The sequence below is a fragment of the Ictalurus furcatus genome, chromosome 21 (assembly GCF_023375685.1).
Source record: "Ictalurus furcatus strain D&B chromosome 21, Billie_1.0, whole genome shotgun sequence".
Classification (NCBI taxonomy): domain Eukaryota; kingdom Metazoa; phylum Chordata; class Actinopteri; order Siluriformes; family Ictaluridae; genus Ictalurus; species Ictalurus furcatus.
Genome location: NC_071275.1, coordinates 2251830 through 2264921, shown reverse-complemented (window position 1 = coordinate 2264921; position 13092 = coordinate 2251830). Strand labels below are relative to the sequence as shown.

At 38.8% G+C, this 13092-nt stretch overlaps 1 protein-coding gene across 3 annotated transcripts in view; it reads left to right on the top strand.

Annotated features, from left to right (window-relative positions):
* The window catches only part of ece1 (endothelin converting enzyme 1), a 43382-nt gene that overhangs the window by 20408 nt on the left and 9882 nt on the right, over positions 1-13092 (top strand). For all 3 annotated transcript variants that reach the window (XM_053653286.1, XM_053653284.1, XM_053653287.1), the window contains 8 exons: positions 1706-1841; positions 5779-5991; positions 7889-8013; positions 9876-10022; positions 10219-10284; positions 10609-10797; positions 10888-11030; positions 11208-11322. In XM_053653286.1, coding sequence (XP_053509261.1) covers positions 1706-1841; positions 5779-5991; positions 7889-8013; positions 9876-10022; positions 10219-10284; positions 10609-10797; positions 10888-11030; positions 11208-11322 — 1134 coding nt within the window. The remainder of the gene's footprint in view (positions 1-1705; positions 1842-5778; positions 5992-7888; positions 8014-9875; positions 10023-10218; positions 10285-10608; positions 10798-10887; positions 11031-11207; positions 11323-13092) is intronic.

Sequence of the window (13092 nt, the reverse complement as noted above, 5' to 3'; positions counted from 1 at the left end):
ATACAGCTCCACTGCCCTTCCCCCTCTGGGCAGATCAGACCACAACTTGATCTGCCTTGTACCTGTACAAGCCTGTAGTCAAACAGCAGCCTGTCACCACCAAGTCTGTATAGGTATTTTTATATATATATATATATATATGTGTGTGTGTGTGTGTGTGTGTGTGTGTATATGTGTGTGTGTATATATATATATATATATATATATATATAAAATATTATATATATTATATAATATATAAATAAATGTGTGTGTGTATATATATAATATATATATAATATATAGTGTGTGTGTGATATATATATATATATATTTTACACACACACACACACATACATACATACATACATACATTTAGTTCAGTTTGGTTAACACAAACATTTACATGCAACTATAATCAAAGATGAATGAGGCCCATTATCTGTATTCTTAGAGAGTCCTGTAAAGGTAAATGAATTGCCAAATTGTGTTTGCCTATTTTATATCTTTCGTAGGAAGAATCTAGGAAGTGAAAATAAACGTTTAATTAAGAAACAGAAAAGTTGGAATATAAAAATGAAGATCGGAATTGCTGCATATTTGACCTTTTTTTTTTTTTCCCCTCCCTCTAGGACTTTGCTTCACACTTAGAGGTGTGACCCTTCAAAATGCTCCTAAATTCATTTTCAAGGATTGGTAAAACGTTTTCCAGTGAAGAAGCTTAGCAGCCTACATTCGAGAAAAAGGGACATTTTTTCTGACAGCTGATTAGTCTGAGCTCTATACAGTCTGTGATCATGGACATGCCTTACCCTGGAGCATGAGTTACAACAGCAGTGTAACCTGGTTAAAAAGTAAGACAGAAAATCCAGGGTAAGATTAAACGAACCTCACATATGGCTAGTTAAACAATAAATCATGTTTCATGAGACAGGACTCAGGTGTACAAAGAGATGTTTTGGTTTCTTATCCCTGTGTTAAACTATGGGCTACAATTATGCTGGCCCAGTGTAATCGCTAACTAAGATAGGCCCCTCCATATAAGGCAAAAATCACTATCGATGTCGTAGAGGTCCGTGAAGCAAGATCTTGAGCATGGTTTTCTATTGAGAAAAATTTTGGGCAGTCGCCAGATATGAGCAGAAAACCAGTCCTTGGACCGGTGTTATTAATTGACACCTATTCTCATTTACAGCCTCATTTGTCAAACTGGATGCAAACACATTCATCTGTAAATTGTCTGTATGAAAAATTTTGTATGCATGAAAATCCGTATTTAAAAAAAAAAAACGTACGTATCCAATGAGTGTAAATTTATGCATAAGAAATTTTTGGTTCGTTTGGCATATGCAAACATTTACACACAGCTTTACTAAATGATTGACAAATGAGATCCACTGCGTGGAAGGATTTGGAAATAAAACCGTTATCGTAGCAGGTGACACCTATGAATAGAACGGTGTTTCCCAGATCATAGCTGTGGTTTGACAGATGGCGCTGCTAGTGATGACACATCAGACGATGATCCCTCGCAGAAATGTGTCTGAGAACTAATGGTCTGAATGTCTAGAATCGAGAACAATAGATGAAAATAAAAGCTCTTCTAATTAAGTAACAGCTGTGTTGTACATTCCTTCATTAGCTCATTCACTAATGTGAGTAAACATTTGCAATACAATTCCCTCCTAAGCCTAACCTTCCGTTCTTTAACCGTGTTTGTGTTCAGGTGCTGGGGCATGGACTGGAGACCAGGTGTTGGACTGAGCGAAGCCATGTGGAGAAGAAGCTCCTTGTTGTGGTGTGTGGGCTCACGCTGGCATTATTCATCTGCATCCTGACACTGGGTCTGCATTATAATGAGAGTGAGTGACGGCAACAAAAAAACGACTGCGATGCTCCAATCTTAACCCATATCTTATCTTCTAAACAAAATGTTCATGTTTTATTTGCACATGTTTCAACCAGAAGTCAAAGGGAAGAAAGTTGCATTTAAAGATCTAGATCCACTGAGAGATATTCAGCCTACCTCTACCTTTTTATAATTTCATCTTCTTATGGAAAAAAAAAACATTACTGCTAAATTATTATTATTATTATTATTATTATTATTATTATTATTATTATTAAAACATATCTATTGGTTTTCTACATTTAACACATTGCGTACATGCAGCTGAACTGTTCTCCAAATCAAACAAATGGCCGTGAATGAAATGAAATGAAAAGAAAAGTACTGAAAAAGAAAAACCTATGTAAATAAATAAATAAATAAATAAATAAATAAATACAAATTTACATGCAAGTTTATGCATATATGCAAATTTCTCAAGAGCCAGAATTGATATTAAATTTTTCAACCAGTGTTCTTCCAATACAGGGCAGTCTAGCGTCTAGCTTGTAGCGGACACGAGTCAACCATTTTCTTTTCTCTGTTCGAGAGAGAACAGTTATCTGGGTAAATGCTTAGTATACAAAGTTTAGGGTAGGCTGATTGGCGTGTCCAAAGTGTCCGTAGTGTATGAATGGGTGTGTGAGTGTGTATGTGATTGTGCCCTGTGATGGATTGGCACCCTGTCCAGGGTGTACCCCGCCTCGTGCCCCATGCTCCCTGGGTTAGGCTCCAGGTTCCCCGTGACCCTGAAAAGGATAAGCGGTATAGAAGATGGATGGATGGATGGACAAAGTTTAGGACTTCATGGTATTTGGGAAGAAGTAGTTTGAGATCATTACTGCTAAATTTAAAATGGGTAGCGAGTTATCATTGTTTACGAGCATCATCCACATCAGTCTAATCACCTGACGTAGAAGTCAATCGCAACATTTAAACATTTGACTAATCACTGCAACATCGGTTGGCCAATAATCACTATTTCTGTCTGCTCTGTTGACTAAATTTCTTGTTTTAAATGTTTAATTAGGTCATTTAAACATTTTAAAACCTTCTCCATTGTCATCTGTACAGCGTGTGTAAGTGCTCTTCTCTGTTTTGATGAATGTGTAACACTGCAAGAGCATTGTGAATATTTTCACTGCTGGTATTTGATTAGAAACTGAATTAATGAAGCTTCTGTACTGTGTGTCTCAACGGTACGTCGATATCCAGCAACTCGATTGAAGTAGAGACGGCGTGATGGAACGTTTTCATTTCTGATACTCATACCGATACTGAAACCTTGAGTATCAGCTGATACCAATACCCATCCCGTCTTTGTTTTCTTCAAAAACTGTTGAGCTTTAATATGTTTTTTTTTTGAACAGAATCACTTTATAGTTAAACTGTTTTACACACATCACTTACGTTGTAAAATAATAGCAACATAATAAAGTATATCAGTAACGCAATCCTAATCAGTCAAGTCTCTTTCCCAAAGCCAACGTGCTTTCTCCGATATTCAATCCACCATTTTCTTGCCGCTGTCAGTCTCATACTGGGTTTTTGATCAGTGCCATCTCTGTATTAAAGCTTGATAACCAGTGAGGAAATCACTTTCCTCTGCGTTTGTTAAACTGCCTCCTTATCCAGTGTGATATTTGCAGGTAGACAGCCAAAGCAAAGTTGGGAAGTAACCTAAATAAAAACACTTCGGCACAATCCATCCATACATCTTCTATACCGCTTTATCCTTTTCAGGGTCACGGGGAATCTGGAGTCTATCCCAGGGAGCATGGGGCACAAGGCGGGGTACACCCTGGACAGGGTGACAGTCCATCACAGGGCACAATCACATACACACTCACACACCCATTCATACACTACGGACACTTTAGACACGCCAATCAGCCTACCATGCATGTCTTTGGACTGGGGGAGGAAACCGGAGTACCCGGAGGAAACCCCCGCAGCACGGGGAGAACATGCAAACTCCACACACACAGGGTCACGGTGGGAATGGAACCCCTGGAGGTGTGAGGCGGACGTGCTAACCGCTAAGCCACCGTGTGCACTTCGACACAATGTTTTCTTAAAGTACAGATGTCAAAGCATATTTTGATCAAAGCCAGATTGTTTTGGGCTATTTTCCAGAATTCCGCTGTAGCAGCTTCTAATGGTTTTTCCGGGATTCCACAAATGCATTCTTGGAAGTCTGCATGTTTCAAAATGGAAGCAGGAACCTCAGACCAGTCATTTATCTTTCAGACATGTTTTTTGTTCAAAACAGAGAACAGCATACCAGCGAATGCTATTTCCTCCTATTCAGCCACCCGAGCTCAATGCAGCCAGACAAATCACTGCATTATAAAATGACTACTGACTGAAAAATGTGCCCAGACCAGAATGTTTACCCCTCCTTTTCCCTACTCTTTTCAGGCCTATGTTTACTGCTTTTGGGCCGGCTTTCTTGCTCACACATGTTTTTATCTTTCTAGATTTGGCTGAGGATGTGTCTCTGAGACCCAATGTTTTTCATACGAGGTCCCACAGTAAAACCCACCGCTCTCTCTACTGTTCAAATGCAAACAAGACCTTTTCATGCTATTCATGTTATTTTCAATATCAAACATAACGTTAACATAACCTCCTAAAACAAACCAGTGCCTACACTACACGGTGCCTAAAATTTGTCATTGAGACAAAAGTATGCTAAACTGAGAGGAATGTTTTCTTATGAGTCTCTCCGTGTCTGAAATGATCTGAAGTGCAGCAAAATATACAATATAGGTGTTACCTAAAACAGTATTGTTCAGAGATTCGAGTATAGACGCATACATAAAAAAACAAAGGAGTAACCAAATACCAATTTTTCCTGCATGTGTGGGTGGGTTTTAGGGGTGGTGTGGGGGTTTGCATATATCCTATCTAGACTACCTAAAGCTGTGTAAATATAGACTGTAAGACATTGTTTTTATTTAAGTGTGGTCACTTATTTAACTAGGAGCACTTGTGAATAGATGGTCTCTGTTTGTGTGGATATTCCTGTATGTTTGAGCGAAACAAGTTGCCAGGTTTGCATCTTCCATGCAATTTTGTCCGTTTATCTCATAACAGAATTCCTAAAAAGTCTTGATCGCTTCCCAGACCTGACTGAATGCAGATGTTTGCTTGATGATATTCAGACCTACCGATGCAGGAAAATTCTCTGTGGTTCACCGTAGCTTATTTTAACTGTGGGTTTTTTTTTTTTTTTAAGTAATTCATTTAAGTTAGACAATTAAATACGTATTAGTTTAAGTGTGTTTTTATTCAGTCCGTACAAAAATTCCTGATTGTCCTGCGGCTTTGTGTTTTTTTTTTTTTTTTTTTTTTTTTTTTTTAAATTACTTGAGTTGAAACTACTTGAATTGGCGAAATTGCAATCGCACAAAATTGTTTGGCTTGGTCTTTCACAGTGATGTTTGTCGGTAATTGAGACCTCTTAGCCGTACTCATGTCCGACGCATGTGAATCGAAGAGGGCTTTGGCTGAATGAGTGTTGTGGTGATGTCGCATGAAAAATAGCAAGCTTCGAATATTCCTTCGAGTTTGCTTGATTTTGAGTTTATTTCTGCGGTCGCGAAATCCTTGAGGCACTGTTTAGTATGTTAAGAAATGCATTTATTCACGTGTACATCCTTACAGCATACTGAAGTATGATTTTCTTGTTCGGGTTCCTTACTGTCAGCTTGCGGGGGAAACATTTATGAAGCCTGAATATAATTTGATATTAGTCTGAACTAGGCAAAGACTGGACTAAATAGCCATTATTGCTTGGACAACTAACAAAAATATCAGAGTAACACACTGGATTTAAATATTAATAGTTTAATATATAAATAATACGTTCTATATATATTTTTTTTTCTTTACTGTTTGTTCCTCAGCACACCCAGGGCTGTGTCTGACTCAACCGTGTGTGAGTGTAGCGGCGGCTGTAATGGGAGCTCTGGACCGCTCAGTGGACCCATGTAATGACTTTTACAGCTATGCGTGTGGGGGCTGGATGAAGAAAAATCCACTACCAGAAGGCAAATCACGATGGGATACCTTCAGCAATCTCTGGGAGCACAACATGGCGGTCATGAAGAATTTACTAGGTCAGTCCACTACCAAGAACTGTTTATTTCGGTTATATGAAACAAATAGAATTGTGTTGAATTACATTAAAAGAAAGGTTTTTGGTTTTTTTTAAAGATTGTGTAAGATTATATAAGCGTCGGTGGTCATCTTTTGAGATATGACAACAACTAACAGCAATTAACTCTGAATTCGATGCTTACGTGTGAATAAAATACAGTACAAATGTTTTATAAGTTGCATTTTCAGTTGAATTTTGGGGAAACCACTTGAAGCGTTGGTCGTGTTGAACTATTTCAATCGCTTCTGTTTGATGTGTTCGTTGCAGACAGCTGAAAGTCTGTCAATTTTGACAATAAACCTGATTTGCAATGGGGTTGAATCATTTTGATTGCAACTGTGTGTGTGTGTGTAATATATAATAAAATACACATAGTTCACATACACTCATCGTGTACTCATACTGTCATGGCAGTATTGGGCTTTAAATAATTTCTTTGAACTTTTCTTTTTCTGGGGCAGAGTGACTTTACAGCATACATCTTTTAATAATAATGTTTTTTTAAAAAAAACAACAAGATTTCGGTTCACGAGTTTTAATTCAGTTTGGGGTTTCTGTACCGACACAGGACCAAAATTATACGTACAGGGTCAAAAATATACATACAAACACTTATTGTCTATATGTATATTTTTGTATTGTTATTGGGAAGTGTAGGCACTTTGCCAAGGTCTGGAAGAAGACCCAAACTGTCACCCTCGGCTGAGAGGAAATTGGTTCAGATGGTCAGGAAAAACCCAGGAACCACCAAGGCACAGGCCTGCCATGAACTGGAAGCAGCTGGAACATCAGTGTCACTGTCTACAGTCAGCGAGTTTTACATCGCCATGGACTGAAAGGCTGCCATCCAAGAAAGAAGCCCCCTCTCCAAAATCGACACCTTCAAGCCTGTCTAAAGTTTGCGGCTGTGTTGTTTGGTCACGATGACCAGAGGTATGTTTGGAGGAGTAAAGAACATCGTACCAGCTGTTAAGCACGGTGGTGGTAGCGTTATGCTCTGGGGCTGTTTTGCTGCCAGTGGAACTGGTGCATTGCACATAGTGGATGGAATAATGAAGAAGGAGGACTTCCTTTGAATTATTCAGCATAATCTCAAACCATTAGCCAGACGGTTGAAGCTTGGACACAACTGCGTGTTCCAACAGGACAATGACCCCAGACACACATCACAGCTGGTTGTGGGATGGATAAAGCAGGCCAACATGAAGCTTTTGGAATGGCCTTCCCAAAGTCCTGATCTCAACACTATCGAAAATTTGTGGACTGTGCTTAAATGTCGAGTCAGGGCCAAGAAACCAACAAACGTCACTGAACTTTACCAATTCTGCCAAGAAGTGTGGTCAAATATCCAACCAGAATTCTGCCAGAAGCTGGTGGATGGCTAGCAAAAGCATCTGCTTGAGGTGAAACTTGCTAAGGGACATTCAAATAAATGTTAGGTGTGCTGCATGTATATTTTTGACCCTGTATGTATAATTTTGACCTTGTGTTGACTACAGAAAACCCCAAATAAATTCAAACTTGTGAACCAAATTCTTCTTTTTGTTATTTAGTAAAGATGTATGTCGCCCCAGAAAAAGAACAGTTCAAAGAAATTATTGAAAGGTATATATGTATATTTTATTTATATATATATATATATATATATATATATATATATATATATATATATATATATATATTATATATAAAATATATTGTGTGTGTGTGTTCACACTTTATGTAGCTGGGTGTACACAGTTCATGCTTTGTCTTGTATGGTTTTATCCTGGAGGACGTTTTTGTTTTTTTTTTTTATTCTAGTTTGTACATGTGCACTGCATGAATAAAATAATTATCTTGATGTTTCCATATAGAGACCAAAGGTCAGCAGGGCCTGAGTAAAGCTCAACAGAAGGCCCTGAAATACTACAAAGCCTGCATGAATGAAATCAAGATTGAGGAGCTGGGAGCCCGCCCCTTACAGGAGCTCATCAACCAGGTGAACTTTTACTGTATCTTCATCCGGCCCCATAATTTTAAAATGTTTCTTCTTTTATTCAGGTCAATTAACCTAACCCTACTGGCATGTCCAGAGTGTCCGTAGTGTATGAATGGGTGTGTGAGTGTGTATGTGATTGTGCCCTGTGATGGATTGGCACCCTGTCCAGGGTGTACCCCGCCTTGTGCCCCATGCTCCCTGGGATAGGTTCCAGGTTTCCCCGTGACCCTGAAAAGGATAAGCGGTATAGAAGATGGATGGATGGATGGATGGATGGATGGATAACCTAACCCTAGACCCAGGAATGAGGAAATATACAAAATAAAATCACTGTGTGATCTGTACAGTTATAATGATATTGAAGTATGATGCACTCATGCATTTTAGGTGGATGTCAGACAGTAGTAGGAGTGGTGATAGCACAAATGTGTTATTTAAATAACATAAGGCACAACCTGTCATCACCCAATGTTTACATGTATTGTGTTAATAAGATACACTTACTCTGGGAGGAAAAAAAACAAATGCTAAAATCTACTACTACTACTACTACTACTACTAATAATAATAATAATAACAATAATAATAATAAAACCAGATCATCCATTATTTTTCTCCTCCCCAGTACTGTTACCTCGATATACCTGAGCTCCGAGTGTAGCTAGCTAGCTAGTAGCCTTCAACCACAAACAGGGAAAATGGATTATTCTGATTGGTTAATCATATTTCTTACCTGCGTAGGCAATAAAACTTTGTAATAGCCAGTAGCCAATAAATTGTCAGTTAAATATGGAATCGTACTTTTACTGATGACTTTGTTGAAGGTCTATGACTCTTATCCGCAAAGGGCCAGTCATTCCAATCAAGCAGGAGGCACACCTGTTTCATCGGTTGATCTTGGCTTTCAATAGACTCAGGTGTGGCTTCTGCTTAGTTGGAATGAAAACCTGTACCCACACCGGCCCTTTCCGGATAAGATTGGACACCCCTGGTCTATGAACATCATTGCAGCACAGTTAGTATGCAAGACAATGTTATTTGACACGAGTATATAATCATCTGCACTGTATGTGTGCTCTGTTAACCAACACCCAGTAAAATTTCCTGAAATCTGAAACCCCCACCTCTCCCCCACAAGCTACGCAGCTTTGATACCAGATTGTTCACAAGGCAAAATAGGGTCATTTCCTGTTTTGTCCTTCTTTTTAATTTTTTTTTTAACTAATTAAATTTAAGTCTTACTGTCCCAAAATTTAAGCACTGCACACCAATGACTACTCTCTTGAATGAAAGGACAGACATGTACCAAAATAGATCATGATTTTACAATGTTTCATTAAAACAATAAATGAATCATCTATGATATAACTGTCCTTGCTACCCACCAGCTGTATTTTATTGTTGCAATGTTGAAGCATGATTTTTATTTTTTAATTTTTTTTTTTTTATGGTAAAATGATTTAGGTGATGTCATTATTTTGTGATGTCCAAAATACTGGACAACACTACGTCAGGGATCCGGCAGGCTGTAAACAAGTCCTGAGGAGACACTGCTGTTCAGTGAGACAGAGAAAGCTCAAGTTTCATATGCGGATAGATCACTTTTTACTTTGAAAGATGACATGCAGCTTTTGTTTATATCTTGGCTATTTTTTATATATATATATATATAAAAAAGCTAATGTTTGCACAATAGTCAGACTGTAGACACCAGCGTCTACACCACTAAAGGTGAACAAAGAACAAACGATATTGGACTAAATGTAGTATAATGAGCTTCACACTCTTCTGCGTATACCCGCCTGTTCCTGTCATTCATTTTCAACTGAGCCATTTCATTTTTTTATTTTTTTTTTTTTCAGACAGGAGGCTGGGCCTTGACTGGCCCCTGGGACAAAAACAACTTCCAGGAGGTTTTGCGCACCGTGTCCGCCATCTACCGCACCTCCCCTTTCTTCACTGTGTTTGTCAGCACAGACTCCAAGAACTCCAGCAGCAACATCATCCAGGTGCACAGCCGTCTTCACTACTTTCCAAGTCGTTTAACTACAGAGTTCTTTGCTGCTGATTTGAAATCATTGTGTTTTATGGTGTGATTTATGAATAATGTATTGGGCTAATTGTCATTTCATTTCTCTTGCTTAAATTCAGGATCAGGGGAAATGCTGGTTAAAGACAAAATATTAAACTTGGTCTTTCCTACAGGTTGATCAGTCTGGACTGGGCTTGCCATCTCGGGAGTACTATCTAAACAAAACTGCCAATGTCAAGGTATCTAGAAGAATAAACAGAGAAAAGAAAATCTAATATTGATACTACAACATGCATACGAATTCAGTAAAGCGCTTGGAATATAACTGGTTTTGTTCCTTACATACGCTATGAAGACATTTCTCATTGTCCGACTGTCGTAGAAAATGCTGTTTTTAACAGTTATGGCCTCTATTGAAGAAAGTTATATATACCAGCGGAAGATCATTTGGAACCATTTTTTGTAAAACTGTGCTGTAACTTACATATTCTTATTCTAAGACTTTCATTTCTCAAAGGTCTAACTGAATGTCACGGGCAAACACTTGCTTCTAATCCCTGTAGTATCTCCACGCATATCTGAACTTCCTAGTAGAGCTGGGCGTCCTGTTGGGTGGCTCAGAGGAGACATCTCGCACTCTGATGCAGGAGATTGTACAGTTTGAAACCGCTCTGGCCAACATTACGGTTCCTCAGGAGGAGAGAAGGGATGAGGAGCACATCTACCATAGGATTCAGGCTAAAGATTTGGCAGTGAGTCACACTGTGGCTTGAGAATAGAAAGGTTCAAATCTATTTGTTTGTGTGGTGTTAATATTAATGTGTGTGTGTTTTCCCCCTTAGAGACTGGCTCCTGCGGTTGACTGGATGCCTTTTCTCAAAGCGGTGTTTGCTCCAGTCGCTCTTAATGACTCTGAGCCTGTGGTGCTCTATGCAACGGAGTACCTCCAGAAAGTTTCACAGCTCATTAGCAACACCGATAAGAGGTAGCTCGTCGCCATTCAGCCGAAACCGAATACACGAACGATTATAAACAGCCAAATATTAAAAGGTCTCATTCGTAGCCTGGACCCACAACTTTGTGTGTGACATTGTAGACCTCACCTCGGTCTCATTATTAAGTTTGCACAAATGGCTGAGCCGATCTTTCTGTGTGAATGCAGCACACTGAATAACTACATGATCATGAAAGTGGTGAGGAAGATGGTCTCCATACTGGACCAGAAGTTCCAGGATGCTGAGCAGCGTTTTCTTGAAGTCATGTATGGTGTCAAGAAGGTCAGTGATCAAAGATCAACACTTGGAGAAGTAGTCCTACAGACTGATCTTATACAAGAAATCGCAATATTTGGGTAAAGTTCTGAACTAAAAATGACTTCCAGATGTACAGAAGTCATAGTCGCATTTTTATGTCGATAAATGCAAGTCACCCATAAATGATCAAGAGTGTTCACGGCACAGATGATTTGCATTTAGTGACACCCACAAAACTTATAAAAGGCAAAGCTCACAGAGAGATGAAAAGAACAACATGATGGCTAAATTTTGAAAGAGAACCTCGTAAGTGTGGTGTGTGCTAAACCTTCCAGTAATGCACGTCCATTGCAGAACCTCAGCTACCATACACACACACACTAACTGTTATCCTTTTACAGGGTGCCATTTCTTTTGTTTAAATGGAACTCCTAGTCTTATTTGTGATTTTTTTTTTTTTTTTTTTTTTTTTTTTTTTTTTTTTTTACTGCTTTCTTCATTAATATGAAAGTTGAAGTTTCACAGAATGTCCTCTAAATTGGTGTGTGTGTTTGAAATAAATAAGCATTTTAAACGTCACAGAGTAATGGGTGTATTAAATCGCAGTAAAGGAGTTACTGCCAGTTATAGGAGTCGGAACACATTAGCCTGCTGTAATGGTAAGGACAGCAATTAGCAGCTGAAGCTGAGCTCATGAAGGATGTTATTCAAATTGTCCATCACGCTTTCACACGGCTCATTAAAAGAGGAGGAAATTGGAAAGCTTAAATACTCCATGTCTTGCAAAGTATGTAAATAGAAGAAGGGTACAGAGCTGAGCTATTTTATTTTTATTTATTGAATTTTTTTTTTTTTAAATAGCTTGTGTGACTATGGAAAACTTTCTAGGCTTGCGTTTAGTGTAGAATCCCTATGCACTGCGTTGATGTGGGCTGTACAGGCTCAGCCTGGTCAGTGTCTTATTAGGCAGAGATCCTGTTCTCCCGACCTCATCTTCCTCGAGGTTCAGGCTGAAATAACAAGCTATGATTCTGTGAGCTGTGGTTGACGTAGGGGTGTTTGCACTCGAGTGGGTGTGATGGGAAGGAGGAAAGAGCAAGACAGAGATTAAAAGAATTGTGCTTCCATTCCATTGTTGCCATAACCGTGCAAGTCACACGTCGTTAAAGTCGACCCAATTATTCATGTTCAGGCATGTTCATTAGATGACCAGAATAATGAGATTTGGACACATTATATTGTTGGGCCACTCCCATGTGACTTGCTATATATATATATATATATATATAAGTGATTTCTTTCCCCAACTCTTCACTTGTTTACTGTTTGCTGTCCTTCACTTGGATTGTAAATGTCATACCCACAAAGGGAAAAGGAAGCGACAGGGTTCTTACTGGCCTATAAAATTAACAGACAGGGATTCATGGTCTCTTCAGAAAGATAAAGACAAAATAACCTTATCGAGATACAGTTTACGCACCATGAACAGCCTGTTTATAAATGCTGCTGAGTTGAGAGATGCAGTCAGTGATTTCGTTCAAAGTTAGCTAAACCCTACCTATTGTGAAAATCAAAATCCAACCAAATACAGCACCTCAAGCTGACTTGACTGGCAGACAACAGATTAACACACAAGGTGAAATGTCTCTCTTTCATAATTGGTTGAATGTCGGAGGTTCACGGCATTTTGTATGTTTTCCCCCCTCCCATTTACAGAGCTTGTGGCACCATAGAGGCTAGAATTCTTCCTCTGAACATTTTGACAGCTACCAGAAATTAAAAAAAATGTTGCGA